This window comes from Nipponia nippon, unplaced genomic scaffold, assembly GCF_047370975.1.
Source record: "Nipponia nippon isolate SJK-2023a ecotype South Korea unplaced genomic scaffold, ASM4737097v1 scaffold_3, whole genome shotgun sequence".
Lineage (NCBI taxonomy): Eukaryota > Metazoa > Chordata > Aves > Pelecaniformes > Threskiornithidae > Nipponia > Nipponia nippon.
This window is the reverse complement of record NW_028262347.1, coordinates 24,639,588-24,658,070: the sequence shown is the minus strand read 5'-3', so window position 1 is coordinate 24,658,070 and position 18,483 is coordinate 24,639,588. Positions and strand designations below refer to the sequence as shown.

The 18,483-nt window shown below is 44.0% G+C and overlaps 1 protein-coding gene across 1 annotated transcript; it reads right to left on the bottom strand.

The window, feature by feature from the left end:
- Window positions 1–389: 389 nt before the first annotated feature.
- On the bottom strand, window positions 390–14,683 carry GPR37 (G protein-coupled receptor 37). Its single transcript, XM_009462940.2, has 2 exons — window positions 13,979–14,683; window positions 390–3,474 (listed from the first exon to the last, which is right to left on the bottom strand). The coding sequence occupies exons 1-2, from the start codon at window positions 14,681–14,683 to the stop codon at window positions 2,656–2,658; spliced, it is 1,524 nt and encodes a 507-aa protein (XP_009461215.2). The 3' UTR covers window positions 390–2,655.
- Between the last annotated feature and the right edge of the window lie 3,800 nt (window positions 14,684–18,483).

Here is an 18,483-nt window from a genome sequence, read left to right as displayed (position 1 = left end):
CTCTTTTTTTGCAGATATTTTTTTCCCCCAGTAGGATTAGCATACACATATTGTGGAAATGTTTCAATAGAGAAGCAAACTGCACCATTGTGGGACAGAGAGGATTTAAGCTGGGAGCGAGCAGCATTCCTTGGCAGAGCTTACCCATATCCACTGCAGACTGGAAAGCTGGAAGCACCCAACGTCCAAGGCAAATGGGGACTCTTCCTGCCCCAGTGCAGCCTTGCACCCAAATTAGCAAAATGTCATGGCTTAATATTCCCAAGTAATTTCTATTTTTCCGTCTTCAAAAAAAAGTCCTTCCTCCCATTCTGCTGTTCCTTTCTCAGGTCCTTGAGCCACTGCTCGTGCTGGGACTGAAAAGGCAGCTGAGGGAAAGAATTCAGCAAGCAACATGATGAAGGAACAAAAAGGGAGATTTTATTCCCATTCTTTATAAATATTGGCAATTAAAAAAAAAATAGTAAAAATTAAAGCATAGTGATGGGAATATGTATTTGAGGAGACACAGGCACCACAGTGAGGAGATTTTGTTTTTATCTCTTCTCTTTAATACCTTTCATAGTTTATTGAATGTAATCAAGCAATATGAAGTCAATTAAGGGCTTATAAAGAAGGGACAGTTCCCCTGTCTTCAGAAGTGATCGACCATCTCGCAAAATTATTTTAAAAACTTAGGTACTTTAGCAAGTCCTAAACAGAAACAGATATTTAAATTTAGGCCTGTGCTTAAAGCAGATTGCTTTGCCAGGGTCCAACATCAGAATCAAAAATCAGAAAAATAATTCAAATGCATATACACATTTGGATTCATATTCAGATTAATTAATTTCAACTGCTTTTTATAGGTTTAAATGGTAAAGAAAAAGAAGGAATACTGCTTGCCCAAGCAGATACAAAGATTAAATATATCAAGTCCAGAATCTACAAATAAAAAATAGACTCCTTTCCAGAAGTTACAGTAAGTTCTTCAACATATTTAGAGGCAGGTATTGGGAAGTAAGACTACATCAGTTATAGTCACTGTTAATTTCAAAGGACAAATACATGTGATTTTACTTCTGCACATACTATTGCAATTGTATTATTTATTTAATTAGTATTAAAATATAAGCTAATTATAACCAATTCAGTTCCTTAGCATGTGTCTACACTTCAGCCTGCTGCCCTGTGTAAATATGAGCCAGTTTGCCTGCCAAGAACAGTCTGTCTACTTCAGCCAAGAAGTGGGGCAAATAAGCTCTACTGGTACAGGTAGGCACTTTCCAGGCTCCAACCTGGCTTGCTTATAACAACTTTAGATTTTACTATATCGCACTGTTGCTGGCAGTGTTGACATACCCTCATTTTAATAACTCTGCGGACAGCAAGAAGCCATCAGCAAAACACACCGTGGTTCTCAAAAACAGCTTCAGAGCTGTGAGCTGCTAGTGAATAGCAGTCTCTGTGAGAGCAGCATGATTTATAATCGGTGTACAGAGCCCCTGTGATTAATATTCATGCTACATATCCCAGAATAAATAGGAGATGCCAGTCTGATCCAAAGCCCTCTGAAATTGATGGAAACCTTTCCATTGACTGCAATGGGCTCTGGGTCAAGCCCCAAGCGTCCAAGTGTGTTTATACCTCTTAAAAAAAGAAGGAATTCATTCTCCACATGTTTCAGTCCCTCACATTTATTGTCAGTGAACCTCTGGCAAAAGAATGCCTTCCTCTGCAATGGGACTCTCGCTGAAGCCAGTAGGAGCTATAAATACAGAGACTGAGGACATAATCTCAATGTAAAACCAATAACAAATTGGAAAGAAACTTGATTTTGAAACCACACAAGACGAAATTTAGTGAGAAAGCAAATCTGTCTTCGTAAGAAATACAAAAATAACTCAGGTTTTGTATGCCTGCAGGTTAAGAAGGAAATTTTCAATGAGGCACATTGAACCTTCGTAATATACATTAAAAAAACCACTCATGTAGATCTAATACCATTATAACCATCTTCCTTAACACTGTAATTATAGCCTCCAAGGGTAAGTACACGAATGGTAAATTAAATATGGCCATTTAAATTATTTTATGCAAAGCAAAGATTTTTTTTACTTATTAAAGGAATTTAATACTACTTACAGGTGTCCTTGTTAAATGCAGATTGACAATGAAGTTAAAGAATCAAACCTCATTTATTTTTATGCTACTTTATAAATTTTCTGAAGTCCAAGTCCTCTCACAATAGCATACAGTAATTGGATTAAAACTACTTTCAAATACTTTCCACCACATCTTTTACATGAAACCTTGCAAAACCCACAATGTCTACATAATCACTTTACAGTGATTATCAAAAAAACACTATGGAATTAAATAAAAGTGGATTGATATGGATCCTCCTCCACAAACAATAAAATCCTAGCACCATACAAAATATCATGATTTAAAAACTGAGTGCTGGCTCTCCTTCTCTCTCTTTCTTTCATTTTAATAATCAAACAAATTATTTTCCAAAGCACGACTGTTAATATGCAGATTGGTTTCCAGAGTAGTTTTCAATAATAATTTTTTTTCTTGCATTTTGCTTCAAGAAGAAAAATATGAAGTAAAAAAAAAAAAAAAAGAAAAAGAAAAAGGAAAAAGATACGGGAAATAAAGTCCTAAGGTCAATTAACAGTGAGTCCCCACGGAGGCAAAAGTGGACATTTCGCGACGGATGGTGCTGAAAGGGGAGAGCTCCAGTTCTGTGGTGTATTCATTGTCATTGTCATCACTTGTCACTGTTGAAGACTTCTGGATGCATTCATCACAGCAGCAACAGCAACACTCCATAAAGGCCCGGCTGAAAGGTTTACAGAGACAGAAAAGGAGAACTGGGGTAACACAGGACTTAAAGAACAAAAGGAACTGACTAATGAGATGGAGGAGGTCCATAGTCTGCCGAGAGACCCCTGTGGACATGTAGGCAGTCACAATGTTGCAAATGTTTTCAGGAATGATGCAAAACCCATATAAAATGGTCAAAGCCACCACTGTGCAGTTCATCTGACTTTCCAGCTGAATTTGTCGCTTGTTCCCCCTTGTGCAAGCCTTTTCTGCCCTCCTGATTTTCCTCGCTGTTACCAGCGAGCACGTAATAGTGAAAAGGGTAGGCAAACAAAAATAGCAGCCAAAATACCACCAGAGTCTTGCTCCATCGTAAGTAAGAGCTAACACGTAGATGGTGTCAGGTAGCGCGGTGGATATCTTCACCACGCATCGCTCCCCTGGTGGGCTGCCGCTGTATTCGGGGTCCTCCTTTGCCAGCTGGCGCAGCACAACCTCCGGCAGGGCCAGCAGCAGCGCGCCCACCCAGATGACGGCCAGCTTGGCAGTCGTCGAGGTGCAGTTTTCTATCATCTCGTAATACATCTGCACATTGGTGGCGGCACGAAATCTGTCGATGCAGAGGGCGCACAGTGTGAATGTGGTGACTCCGAGAGAGGCTACCTGGGGAGGAGAAAAGGGAATGCAAGTTATACAGGTGCTGTCTGGGGGGGCGGAAAAAAAAAAAGAAACAAGGGAAAAAAAAGGACAGCTATAAGGGTACAATCCATTATTCAGTGGAGAGTGGGAAAACTTCATCTCCTTCCAAAGTCTCCTGGTCCACTGTTGATGGCAGTCGTCTTAGAGATGGAAGATGAAGACCTGAACTCACTCAGGCTGAAGAGGGAATTAATTTATTTTACATTGGATGAAGGCTCTTAACATTGAGCTGTTCTCTGGAAGAGGTTTATACTCTTTCACAGTTAGAGAGCTCAATTTGTACTCTGAAACACCAGTCAATTCTAGCCCCTTGACTGACAAAGGCAAACCTAGTTTAGGGGTATCAGTGTAGGAGACAGTTAAGCACCATGATGCTGAGCACCATCAAAAAAAGCATCACAGACAGAACTTAGCTTCCAGTGTTTGCTGAACTATCATCCAGCATGCATCTCAAAAGAGTACGTCCTGTTTTTCTGCCCACAAATATTTATTTCAGCTTGGTGTCATCCTCTCCTGGAGGCCCATGCAAGCATCTGTGCAATTCTGAGTGGAAAAAAAACTGAGGAACTGACCAATATGTAAAACTAAACCCCTTCCCCCCTGCCATTTTTCTAAGGGGTGTTTTTCAGAAAGATCAGTTCCACCACAGGGGTTGGAATTTAAAGTCAAAAGGGGAGGAATGGGAGAGTCTTCCTTCAGCAGAAGTATGAACTTATGCCCATATCACATGTTCATCAAGCATGCAGGGATCGTAACATCAAAACTTTCCATATCTACAAAAATTAGGAACCTTGTGGATTAGGCATCTACTGAATGGAGCAGGGTTTTTTGTGGACTTAGACTTTTAAGTGAAATTTTGATGGTATGTAGGCACATAAAGTCATCCCATACCGTGAGTTCAAAGAGACTGTATCTGCAATCTTCAGACTTCCAGTGCCTGTGCAAAACCAACCTTCCCTATAATAATTAAGCTTTAATAATCTATCTTCAACATTTCATTTAGAAAAGAATCACAGGAAAATCTAGGCTTAATTTCACAGGAAACATCCTGTGGAAGAGTGTACTGCAGGCCAGGAGAAATGGCAGAAGTTTAGTTGTTTAAATTATTTAAAGATGGATTGGACAGACCTCTCAATTGTATACTGTAAGGAGCAAGTACAGAGCAATGCATATGTTCTCTAGCTTTAATAACCATCATTCTATGCATGACCAGAAATCTTGTACTGTCATGAAACATAATTTCCTATCATTTTATCCTGTTTATAATTAAATTTCCTAAAAAGAAATTTGCAAGAAGACTATATACATTTTGGCCTAATCCTATTTCCAATAAATTCAACTTCAATTCAAATTCAAAGCAGAACTCCCATTAACTTCAATTGGAGAAAGATTAGGTGCCCTGTTGCATTCTAATTCATTTATTTTCTTGGGTTTGCATGCTTGTGTTATGCTGAAAATGTGTTGATGAAAAAGAAACGAAACTGTTAAATAATATTCCTAATAAATGTAAAGAATGCTTACTTTTATCATGAATAAACCACATGTCTGCGCAATTAACTGGGAAATCTAGGGTAATATTAGGCAGTTCACTATAATTTTGCTTACCCAAATTTGATGTGCAATGAGATATTTAAATTTCATATAGGTAGATTTAAAAAAAAAAAAACTTTCTGATTTCCACCATAATTTTGAAATATTCTGGTTTATGCATCTCTTGTAAAGAGTTCTGCAAAGATAGATAGTACAATAATGCACAATTATATAAATGTATCATTAATTTTGGCCTTCAATATTTAATGGCCATATCAGATTGCTAAAATTGAATATCACTGAAAAATATTAGGCACTTGGGATTAGAGCTGTCAGGCATTGGCTTAGTTGGAGAATTCTTTGAAGCAGCTTCCTAAAAGATGGAATGAGTGAGATGCAATCTCTTACTAATTAACTTGCAGGAATATTTAATGATGACAAAACAGTACTGTAAACATTTTTAATAGGCAAACCTATTGATTTAGGAAGTTAAACTGTCTGACAAGATTCAAAGAAAGCTTGGTAAATACAGCAAAAAATAAAAACAATTTAAGAAAAATTACAGTTACAGGGAAATCTTAATGAACAGTGATAAACTTAGCTAATGAAAGATAATTTTCATCTACCACTGCTGGGAGTCAGGTTTTTAAATTCAAGACTACAGACTTGGTTTCTAAAACATTTAAATGTGTGTGCAGTCTTCAGATTCCTTAGAGTGACAGCAAAACCTGTAGCTAGAACATCCAACACGAATAACAAAAGGGTCAGGACTCCGCTCTCTACACTTACAGGAGACAGGGAAATAACTGAGATTCAGGAATGAATAGGGATTGAAATAAAAATCGGCAGAACAGAAGAAAATCTGAGGTTTTGTACCTTAACATTTTCCCTCTCAGCTCTTACGTGAGCCTCTCCCCCCACCCCCAACGCACACGCTTTTATTGCCCTAGCATTTCATTGCAAACAGACTGGTATACAGTGGCTAAGACATTAAAACTCTGCAGCTGTTAAGGCTGGACTAATGAAAGAAGACATGCCTACCATGAACAAACATAACCTACGGGGTTCCTGTCACATTAATTGACCAACAACTTGGAGGTTTAAGACAGTGAAACAGAGCAAGAGGAAACAACTAAGAACAGTGGAAGTCAGCTTTGAAAACTCTCCCGTGGATTTACTGATGAAACAAGCTAAACAAAGCTAGTGTTTCTCTGGAACAGGCAACGGTTTCCTATTTTCTGAAGATTAACAGAGTTAGTGATGCCATGGAAAAGCTTGCAAAAAACAAACACACACTCCCAAGCAGATGAACAGCGATTCACTCCAGCTGACTTGCTCAAAGGCAGTACAGCAATTTAAGGGTCTGATTACTTACCCCACATTGCAGGCTATGAGTAATAGCCAGCAAAATCAGTGGGTGCTGCTCACAACCTATGTGGGTGAGAACTGGGACGTGCATTCTGCATGTTCACGCAAATTCAGTTTAGGGGTGTTTCTTCATACCAGTCATACTAATAATTAGGGTTAAGCTGAAAACGTGGAAGAAGCCAGAGAAGTTTCCTTTTTAATCTGTTACATTCCCCTGAAATAACCACAGAATGAAGACAATTCATTCGATGGGGAGTAGGTAAAGGACAAATTAACAAATCCTAAAGTTGTGCAAAGCTGCATGGAGTTTAATTGTGCTCTTCTTCTTGTAACAGCTGAGTTTCTGATATGCTGATTATGCTGCTGTGGTTTTAATTCCAACAACCTGGCAGGAAATGAGGCAAGGCAAGGGAGAGTCAGGCTCAGTAGTTTTTGATCGTCACTTAGTTGATTTATTTCCATATGGTCCCTATGAAGATTCTCCTTCAGTCTCTAGACATTCAGGATGACACTAGTTTACACCTTTCTCTTACTGATGATATCAGAAAAGTCCCCAAGTTTCTAACTGAATGACCATGGATCTGCTTTGAGGAGGTGGTGACATAACCCCTGCTTTGAGGAGGTGCCCACACTATTTGGGCAGAGAACCGCTGTTGAAGGGATCACCAGCTACAGCATACACGCACAAAAGAAGACATTATTGTTACAAGAGAGTCTCTTAATACTGTTGCTCCTTTAAAAGCAGTGACAGGGATGTTAGTGGGCACTGTGATGCTCCTTTGAGACACTGCAAAACCTTTGGTCATTAGCTCACCAGCTATTAGTCAACTCTGTCAAAACTCATTTGGGGAACTGAGGCCAGAGAGAACAATGGTAAACTCATAAAATGCTCAGCTTAATTGCATCAGTTCTCTCCATCCCTCCAACATACCCATTCCCCTTTCACAAACTTTAACAATTACCCAAATGTTCCCAGGCCTTCCCTGGCCTGTCCTACTTCTTCTCCTGGCTGTGGTCCCACAGCTCTTGGCCCTGGCCTCTAGGAGCAGAGCCTCTGGCTGACCAGGAAAGCAGTGCAGATGTAGTACAGTGAGCAGTGCCAGTGGAAATAAGACTCTGAATTCTCTCTCTCACTAATATCTGCTTGACTAGACAAAGGTAATGAAACCAAAACCAGAAACGAGATCAGAAAAGGTGACTTGGGTGAAAAGGTCAATGAAGACCAAATCCTGTGAGTGAATATAAAAGAGAGGTTGGGTCACTCAATCCAGTAAGAAGACGACCAAGAAGTGATACTGCTGCTATCTACAAATAAGTCTATCTTGACACATAAAAGTTAGTTAAGCTGAAGGACAGTGAATATAACAGAATGGGAATCAACCAGCCATGAGCAACTTGAGGCTGGAAATGAGAGGGACCGTTAATCATCTCAGGCATCATGTTCTCAAACATGCCTTCTGATGGAGAAGTGAGGGGAAACAATGTAGACTGAGTTTATACGGAACAAGGTAAAATAAAGGACTTATAAGAAGTGGCTGCTTCTCCCAGCTAAAGCTGGATTTTCTAAGATGAAACATATTTTATGTTGATAACACAGAGTTTCTTAAACTACATAGCACTCTTCCTTCCTTTGTTACAAGGGAGGATGGGTACTTGAAACATTTTCCAGTTGTAATAGGAAAGCTGAACTACAGAAAAGGTTGGTGACTACCAGCCAAGCCACCTCTGAGCTCTCAGTGACACCCTGTAGACTCTTTATGTCCATTCCTGTTATATCACATAAACGACTATTTTTTTTCCCCCAAGCCATTATAGTCTATCATCTTATTATGGCTGTTCTATATCCACATCAAATTTCATAGCTTTAGAGCATGTTAATACAACACACCATGGTGGCTCTTGCAGACTTGTCAGTTTTGTCTAAGATAAATAAACAAAGTTAGTAGACTGCAATACTTTTTTTGTGCTACTCTACACTTACAGTACAGAGTCTGTTAATAAGACTGGACTACTGCAAAATAAAAGGGCATCCCAATGCAAACAATTATTTAATTGTTTAAGTTTATCTAGATTTCTGGTTTCTGTTCTTTCAATTAAAAGAAAACACCAACCCCCAAATGAAAACCCGACAGTCATTACTATAAAAGAACAAAAATAAATGAATATAATATCTCTATATTTCTTACACGAAGTGCTATTAAACATTAATGGTTTTATGCTTTAAAATAGGTAAGGGTCACTCAGTTAAAACAGTACTGTGGTGCGGCAGAAGTAATTCAGTAGCTAAGGAGTACTGGGGCCAGGGTACCTCTCTGACATTAGCAATTAGCTTAAGCATCCTGGATGAAAATCTAGTCACCTTAATTATCTAAAAGAAAGACGGTAATTCTGGAAACTACTATCATGGAAATGTCCTACACACGTGGAACAATGGATACAATATGGATGTTTCCTTTGTAGTACTATCAACATTCGTATCAGGGAGACAGAGCACCTGTGCTTTGTGTGTTTCTTATCCTTCTGTATATCCTAAGAGTAATAGGGTTCAGAATCAGAATCTACTTCCAAGAGCTGCTCCTGAATTCTGTTGGAAGCGAAAGCCAATCAGACCGTCAGGGCACTGGAAATACTCATTAGTACACCACATGCTTATCCAGAGGGTTGGAAAAATCGCAAACCACAGAAGTGTTTAATTTTTTTCATTTTCCTGTTTGCAATCTACCATGCTACCATATAAGTAAATTTAATTTACTTTTTTTTTTTTTAAATAAATAAATGAGTGCCATTCTCCACTGAGGATCAAATTCTCATCATGCTACACAAGGGACTCCTGCACTAATTCTTAATATTAGCAGCATGGAACTGCTGCTAAAAATCTGCCTCTTCCTCCTTTGCAGGAAAAATTCTGTCATATGGACAAATGACGTCCCAGTGCTCAGAGCAGAGTCAATGATGCCGGGATAGCAGATGCTGCCTTTTTCTCTCCACACGTATGTAACTTAAATATTACTGACACAAGTTTAAACCTAGTCTGACACAAGTTCATTTCCATGCTGAAACACCACAGGCAAAGTTTAAGCCAAAAGCAAATTTTTCTGGATAACTTATAAGCCCCTAAGGACAGGGTTTGCAGAGAAAAGAAAGACTGGCACAACAGCCAACATGGCAGCTACTACCATCATGCCATTAATACCTAAAGGGCAGATATATTAACACTTCTGTTTTAAATAATTATTTATTGCATGATAAGTGCTGAAGATATTCTGCTCAGTAAAAGACACATGTAGCCATTGCCCTAGAAAACTCTCAGTATGAAGCTTTGAAACTGCAAACCTCTCTGAGGATCTTTGTCTATGACCCAGAGGACTTACTGGAGGTTCAGGAGCCTAACTCTGACTAGAGTCAAAGAAGAGACATAAAGAAGACACTGCACAACAAAAGACACAGAAAAGACAGGTAATACACAGGTTTTATAAACTCCCATAAAAAATGTATTTGCTTCCCTAAAGTGAAACTTAAAATAAAGATCTCTTCTGACAGGTTTGGAACAGGCAGAGAACGGCCACTTTCTCTGCGCCTCTCACTTGCCTCTACCAAGCAAAAGAGAGAAATGGGAAAAAGCGTCACCGCAAATTGCCCTGGAGGGTCAGCTCCAGGAAAAGAGAGCAATTTGTATTCCAGGCCAAATCAATCCTTATGCTTTCTACTAAGAATACCAATTGTGATAGCTTCCCTGAGCTGGAAGTTACCCACCAGAAACAGGAGTGATGCCACAAATTGATTGCCAAAAGTACATGCAGAGACCGGGCATCAGATTTCAGAGGCTTTCACTATCATCCTGCTCCAGAGTCAAGCCAGTGCCTGTCATATGCATGATGTGGTCCAGATGAGGACACCACAAACTTTGTCTTTCTCTTCTTTGTGGGGGGTATGAAAAAGGCAGAGGGGCTCACGTTTATTAGCACTCAGCAGGGCTGAGTACCATCACTGGCCTCAGCAACTTCTTGCTCTGCACTGGACTGCACAAGACGATAAATCAGCCTCTGCAAACCCTCGTTCTAGGCACTTCCCCAGTTCTAAATCCTGACTCCACTCTAAGTAGCTTGTCTCAATCTGCCAGCATAGAAAATGCTGTTTACTTCCAACAACCTCTCTAACTCCTCAAGCTTCTAGAGTAACCTCCAAGAGCAGAACACACATAACTCAAGCAAGCTTCCTTTTAAAGCCCAAAAGATAGTTTCTAGTCCTAGTTGACACAATCCATTTGTCATCTTGAGCAAGCTGCAACTTGCTTAACCTCTTCACTATTGGCTTCCAGCATTAAAATAAAAAAATAAATATAACAGGCCTGTGAAGTAGCATTTTTAACAGATGTGAAATATATAGCAGCACAGTAAAACTACTGATTTTGTCTACATCCGCACTTCCTTCTATTGAGGCCTAGCATAAATCTGTAAGTAGGGGAACTGGAACTATAGTGTTCTGTACTCCTTTTTTTTTCCCTAGTCCTTTTGCTGAAAAGACCAAACTGTGATACAATATATGGCTGAAATGACTGCTTAATGTACTTGGTCACTGCAGATCTTTATTAGGTATGGGAAAACTGCCCTTTATACTGTGGAGACTTTCCACTGCTGGAAGCTCAACATTTACCTATACAAATGTGCTTGAAGATATCATAAAACATTTTCCCCAGACTCTGTGCATGTGTGTTATCACTGGCAACAGATGCTTTGTTGAAATTATGCACAATACCCATTAAACAGCACAAATAAAAACCAATTGTCCACAAGAGGGTAAACTAAGAAAACTCCAGGTTCCTCACTGGGATCACCTGAAACCTTCAAACACAATACAAAGCATGCTTAAGTTATGTTAAAATATTGTGATCATTGTATCACTTGCTCTGGATAATCAGACATCCCCTGTTCCTTAGTTCTGAAAGTACAAGCTGATATGACAAAGGGCTCAGTCCAATAAGGGTCTTTGATGCTTGAAAGTGAGATATTTCTGGATCTACAACTCTGGGTGAGGCACGTAGCTCCCTACACAGCATATGAGAACTGGTGTGCAAAAAAAGAGATGTAAAGCATGGAACAGAGAGACACTTAAAAAAACAAAACGCTGGGCTGCCTTACGGAAAACACGGACAACAGCTTAAAATTTGTCCATCTTCAGGAAGATGCTTCTATTTGTATCCCAGGAAGGTCTGGAAACCTCTCCTGAAGACAGCTGTCTACAGCTTTCCTCTCAAGGAGCTCAGAAGACTTCATCCTTCTCCCATTGTGTGAGAAGGGGATGAGCCCACCCAGGTGAGTTACAACGAGAGAGAAGACAGTGTTGTTCAGCTGTCAGATGAGCGCACTGCTGTGAACAATCCTTGACAGAGCATGGAGGAGCAGCTGCTCATGGGGCAGATTTCATGATTTCATCTGCATCGCTCCTGGTGACGTCAGTGTCACTGTATAACGCCTGTGAGGTTAGAACAACACTTGGAAAGTGGTGAACCTCTGCTCTAACTGCCTTCTCCATCTCAGCAGGGTCAAATCCTGATTTGCAGGACAGTGTCCTTCTTGCCAAGCTTGAGGCGAGCTGTGGAGAGTCACAGTCCACCAGTGGTGTTCAATATCTGCCACTCATGGCTACAGTTTAAAGAGGGGGAAATCCAGCCTTTTACTTACTACTCCCAGGGTGCCTAACATACTTTACATACATGAGCAGTGTATTTAACAACTACTGAATGAAAAATATACGACTCTGGGAGCAACACAGAACCCCAAGGCTATATCTTTTTAGATCTCTATCTTAGATATAAATTAATTAAATTTCCTCAGGGACAAGGAGAATGCTTCACTTTTAGACCCCAGTAATAATTAAGCCTAATACAGGCACCATGCTACTGGTCCATCATGACTGGATTGGTGCCAGTTCTTGAACTTCAACTCTAGACATCTACAGAACTTTAAAGTAAAAAATAAGGTGTCACTAAAGTATAAAGGGGGGATAGCAGGAGTTGAATGTTTTTCAAGATTACAGTTTTGAATTCCAGCAACTACATTTTGGCTAAATTACTTTCAGTTTGACAAACTCTTTAGTGCTCAAATCTGCACAGCATAAGCAACTAATTTTGAAGAACAGCATGGCCATGCAAATCATTTCAATTACTGATCTTTAATTAGAACCAACATTACAAAGAATTATTTCTATTTTGTATGTGGATGCACCAAAAAAAGGGTTAGGAAGCATGAAATGTCACTATAGGAAAGTCTTGAAAACACTTAAACTACACTACCTACTTTAACTGAAACAGTTATACTTTAAGTGAAACAGTACTACTTATTTTCTTGGTTAACAAAGTAGCCCCAGAACCCAATTCAGAAATTTTAAAAGCTCCTACTACTATCAGTTTCTCAAGAAATGTATATTTACTCCTTCATGTCTTCTTCAATGCAAACCCATTAACTGTACCCTGAGTGTTTCAAATGTAGTGGTATACTACTGGCCTTGAATTCATCTAAGCGTAGTACAGCTCCACCCTTTGTCCAATACCACCAGTAATAAAGTGTATCACATATGAAAGAAGTAGTGACAATTTAGTGGCACATCTTTCTAAACACTTCCTTAAAAATATCAGTTGACAGTTAATTACGCATTACTATGTACTAATGTGCTGTTGAAACTGATATTCTGCGTATTATTAACAAGTTGGGTTTTGTTTGTGGAGGGGGTGGGTTTTAGTTGTTTTTTTTTTCCTAATATCTCATTCTTAGGACAAGAGAATCAACAGTTATTTCTTCAGCTTTCAGTTACAGAATAATGTTGAACATAAGGTTTTGGGAATACAGCTGAGCCAGCCAGAATTACAGGTTACCACCCTACCAACAAGCCTCAGTGTTCAGTTCCAGTAAATAAATAAAGCGGACAACCTGAACGCTGCCGGCAGGACTCGGGCCAGCTGGCTGAGAGCTTCTTTGACAGAGCCTCTGAACAACTGCCAAGAAGCTGCGATTTAAATGGAGCTGTTTGGTTTTGTTTTTTTTTTTTTTAAGATAAGCTAAATAACTAAGTGTAAGATTTGAACGCTGAAGTATAAATTAAGAGTACATACATCCCATTGATGGTCCTTTTTATAATCACCTTCTTACAACCTCTCCCCAGTCACCCCCTCCATCCACTTTCCTGACTCACTTCACTTTAGGAAAACAACAAACATAAACAAAAAAACTTGAAATCTAATTCTGAGAGGATTCTTTGCCTTTCAGGATCACAAGGAGCAAGGAAAGTTTGGCAGAACTGGCGCGAGTAGAAGGGAGAGCTAGACGCGCTCAGCCTGAGGCTACAGAAATCCCGATGCTGCCGGACCTGACGCGGCCGCAACCTCCTCCTGCCACTGCGGGGCCGGGCCGGGCCCGCTCTGCCCCGGGGGTGCCGGGGAAACCCAGCCCACGCCGCACCTGGGCATCCCCGGGCCGGCAGCAATGAGAGGCCAAGGCCGGCGGCGGAGAAGGGACGGGAGGGGAGCTCGGGGGCCAGCGTCCCTCGGGCGCGCATTCCTACCCACCGCCGTTACCTCGATGTACGGGACGATTTTGCAGGAGAAGTCTTCTAGGAGCCACTTCTTGGTGAGCTCCTGGAAGATGACCAGCGGCAGGCAGAAGAAGACGATGAGGAAGTCCCAGAAGGCCAGGTTGGCCAGCAGGGAGTTGGAGATGCTCCGCATGTAGTAGTTGTGGCAGACGATGCACATCACTGCCATGTTGCCCATGATGCCGATGCCGAAGATCACCACGGAGAGGCACATGACGGCGTAGGCGCCGTACGACTCCTCGGTCAGCGGGTAGAAGGGGTTGCGGAGGCGGGCGCGGCGCCCCGTGGCGTTGCCGCGGCCCCCGGCGCTGCCCTCGCCACCGGCCGAGCCGTTCAGCGGCAGCCAGCGGGGGCCGCCCGCCGCGCCCCTCCCCGCCGCCGCGCCGGCTCCGCGCTCGCTGCTCCGCGCCCGCCGCCGCCCGGCCCCCGCCGCCCCGCGGGAAGGGCAGCTGCCGCCCGGCCCCGCCGCTCCGCCGGGCGCGGCCTCGGCCCCGCGGGGAAGGGCTCCGCGCCCGGGGAGAGCCGCGGCCGCCCGCCGGCCCGGAGCGAGGGGCGTCGGGGCTGGCGGCGAGCGGGCGCGCTGCGGGGGCGCCGGCAGCCCGGCGGCCGCGGCGGGGGCCAGCGCACAGGCGGCCCAAGCACCCAGCACCTGGCAGAGCAGGGCGAGGGGAGCGCAGAGGGGCTGCATGGCCGGGAGGCGGCGGGGCTCGCCCGCTCCCCTTCAGAGGTGGCGGCCGCCCCGCTCGGCGGGGCTGGGAGCGGGAGACATGCCCGCCCGGCCCCCGCGGACAGCCTGCCTCGCCGGGGCGGGGGCAGCCGCGACGCCGCTGCCGCCGGAGCGCGGCTCCCGCTGCCGCCGGGGTCCGCCGCGGGAAGCGGGCGGCGCTGGGAGCGCGGCGAGCGGAGCGGCGGGGAGATTCTTCCTGCCGCCTCCCGGGGCAGACCCGGAAAGTTGTGCCACCGTCCTCGACGCGCTGAGTTAATGTAGCAAGTGCGGCGCCGGGAGGACCCCCCTCCGGCGCTCCGCCCTTTCCCGGGACCGCTGCCTCCTCCCCAGCTGCCGCACCGGCCTCGTGCTGCCTACTGACATCCTCCCGCCGCTGCGGGCAGTTGGTGGCTTTATTGGTGAGGAAAGGTCCCCTGTGGAAAACGCTTCCCCGCTCCGGATAATCGCAAACACTAATTCCTCCTCTCCGGCAACCTTGGAGGAAGCAGGTTGCTGCGCGCAGCTTAGGGTGTTTAAGAGCTTTGCAAAACTCTTGCTGGGATTAATTACCGCGCCGCCTAAGCGCTCGCACCGCGGCGGAGAGCGCTGAGAACGGCCGGGGCGGCGAAGTTGCTGCCGGCGCCGGGCGGGCGCAGCGCGGGGACCGACCCCTCGGGGCTGCTCCTGCCTCCCGAGCCGCCCGGGCAGGCGGGGGCTGGGCGGGGAGCAGCGAGGCGCTCTGCGGCGGGCTCCGCTCCTGCTCCCGGCTCCCCGCGGCTCCGGCCCTGCTCAGCCCGGTGCAGCTCGGCTCGGCTCGGCTCCGCCGCGGCTCCCGGGGCCGCGACAGGGAGGCGGGCGAGGAGCGCGGCGGCCCGCAGTGCGCAAGCGCCGCCCGGCGGCGCCGCGGGGCCGAGCCCCCGCCCGGCCGAGGCCCAGGCGCCGCCCGCCCGCCCGCCCGCCGCGGGAGCCGGGCGGCGGGGTGCGGGGAGGGTGCGGGGGCCAGGCGAGCGCTGCCCTCCCCGCCCGCCCTCCTGCAGCCTCTCCCTAGGGGGATGCGCCGGCAGAAGCCGCTTCCCCGCTGCCGGCGCCCTCGCAGCCCGGGGCCCGCCGCCCCCGGGCGTCCCTGCAGCCTGCCGGCTCTCCCCATGCTGCTGCCAGCGCCCCGCTCTCACGGTCTGGCTGCCTCCCTCGGCTCGCAGGCGGCGGGGGGCCCGGGGGAGCGATGGGCGAGCCAAGCGCCTTGCTCCGGTGCGGGGAGTCTCGCACCCCGGCACGAATCCCGGGCGATGGGAGCAGAGGGAGAGAGGCGATGGGGGAAGCTGCCGGTATCTGGGTGGAAGACGGAGAGGTTTTACCAGCCCGTGAGGGCACCTTGCTGTAGGGGTCAGAGGGCACAGCTGGGGGGAGAAAGGGCTGTTCCCATATGAGAGCGCAAAATGAAGCACAAGGGTGCCGGTAAAGGAGATGGTGTTCAAAACATCACCCCCGCAGCTGAACAGCATCAGAAGCGCCTCCACAGACTTTCAGTGCCTGAAGAGGCATGTCTACGTTTCTTTTCTGTTTTGAACATTTGTGTATGGTTTTATTTATTGGCTTTGTACAGTCGGATAAACTTCACAGCTCTTTCTCCTTGTTTCTCTGATTTTTATTTAGTTCAGGTGACTTCTTAGCTTGCCAAATTTGGGTACAATAAATATTTCACTGTAAGTAGCCTTAAGGATTCTCTGTCGCCCTTGTTTCCATTTTTAAGAGTTTTAGTGTAGCTTATTCCCAACAGGTTTAAAAGTTTTAAACTTTTCCCATAAAGCAGTTTGAGAAGCATTCTTCCCCCCTCCTCAAACTTAATCCATTTGATGTAAAGATCCGAAATTTAGTCAAAACTACCAGAGCTGCCTGTTTTAGAGATTGAAATCAGGACTGTTGGTCTAATAGTCCTGTAAATTCTTTTCTTGTGGGCCAGTTTTTAAAGTCTTGAGATCCCAAGTACATGGGATGTGCTTGCAGGTTGGGGCCCTGTCTTTTTTGTATTAATGATCAACAAGGAAAACCATGTAAATCTACAGTAATAGAAAATACGCATCACATACACGCATAAAACCAATCTATCAGCTGCAATAACAAAGACAAGATTAGTACCACTTTTTCTCAGTGGAATTGAATCAAGCTGTAGTGTCAAAAGGATCCTTCCATATGAATGGTTAATTATTGTTTATATGTAAAAACACAGCTGCACAAATTCACCTAGAGGGCGGAAAGGTAGGCTTTACATGAAGGTACTCGCTAGGCTGACCTTGCCAACAACAGAGAGAGAAAAGTGCCTTCCTGAGGTCACTTATCTGATATTAATGTCCAACGTGTGTGGTATAAATTGCTGTCTGGAGGTGCCGGTCGCACACGTCTACCCTGGAAGGAGCTTAGGAAATTATTTTGGATGAAAAATGTGACCTTTCAATGGCTAAAACCAGTGAGTCCTGCCCCATTCAGATCTAAGTGTAGCAGCATTCCCCTGGCTGTGACTGTTACCCAGAAAACACACAAACAGGACAAACGGAAAGCTTTTCCTTTTCCTGAAACCGTTCTCTCACACGTGTCAGTCAGGTGTGATTGTGGGAACCTTAAGGCGTTTCTAAGCTTATGAGAACAAGTGTAGTAAGTTAGGCACTGCTGTGTTGAATGTCCCTTAATGTAAGTCAAGCCATTTTATTCTCCTTCTTCCTTAGCAATACAGCTGTCAACTCACGGAGTTAAATGATCAAGCAAATTTTAAGATTTCCTAATGAATAATAAGTTTTATCTAATAAAGATATCTATGAATGAAAAAACCCAACAAAACCTACCAGGAAAAGAAGAGAATGGTAAATATATTTAACCTTTTTTTCCTTATATTTTTCTCTCATTTGTTTCTTCTGAGCTCAGCTGGTGTATAAAAGGAGTTAATGATGATAATGAGCTTACATTTACTGCGCCTTTCTTCCTGAAGAGTCCCAAAGGGCATTACAAACAGATATGATAAATTCACTGCTTGTTCTTAAAGGATACTGAGGAATATTGCTTCTGGCTTTTATATGGAAGGAGCAGACAGCAGTCAGCAGACATATTGCCCTTCTGTATACTTCTGCAAGAAATATGGATCATGAAGAAGAAGGTTAAGCAGTGTTTGGTTTACGTCACTGATCCTTTAATGGTGAGATAAGAACCAAGTCGTGCATAGGTTTTCCAGTGTCAGCATTCCACCTGCTTTATAATAGAGAAAATTAATTTCCAAACAGAAAAATTCTCGTAAATCGTTATTCTCTGCTTACATTTTGTCACTTTTGTCTTACTTCATTAAGTATTTGGCTTGTTACAAAGAACAGCACATGCAAAAAAAAATGGATTTTGTAGCTTGTAGCCATATAACCACCCTGCCTGGAATGGAGGAGGTTGTTGTATTTATATAGGCATGATGGAAGTGTTCTTCTGGGCTTTTGTCTTGTTGAAACATTTACATCAAAAGGAATCAGAGGAATGATATTTCCTAGAGGTTTCTTATCTCACCGAGATGTAGTTTTGTGTAGAGTTAGGTGTATCTGCCCCTCATCATAATTACTTAATTCTGCCAGTCTAAAAAGGCCCTCTTTAAAAAGGCAGGCTTTAAAACCAGTTAATTTGCCGTTATGATAGTCCCCTGCTTACTGTTGCTGCCTTGTTAGATGCTAAAAGTTAGTGTCTGAAGGTTGCGTTTTCCCCGTTTCTTTGGTCTCAAATATTTAATTGAAATTTTGCTGCAGTCCATATAGTTT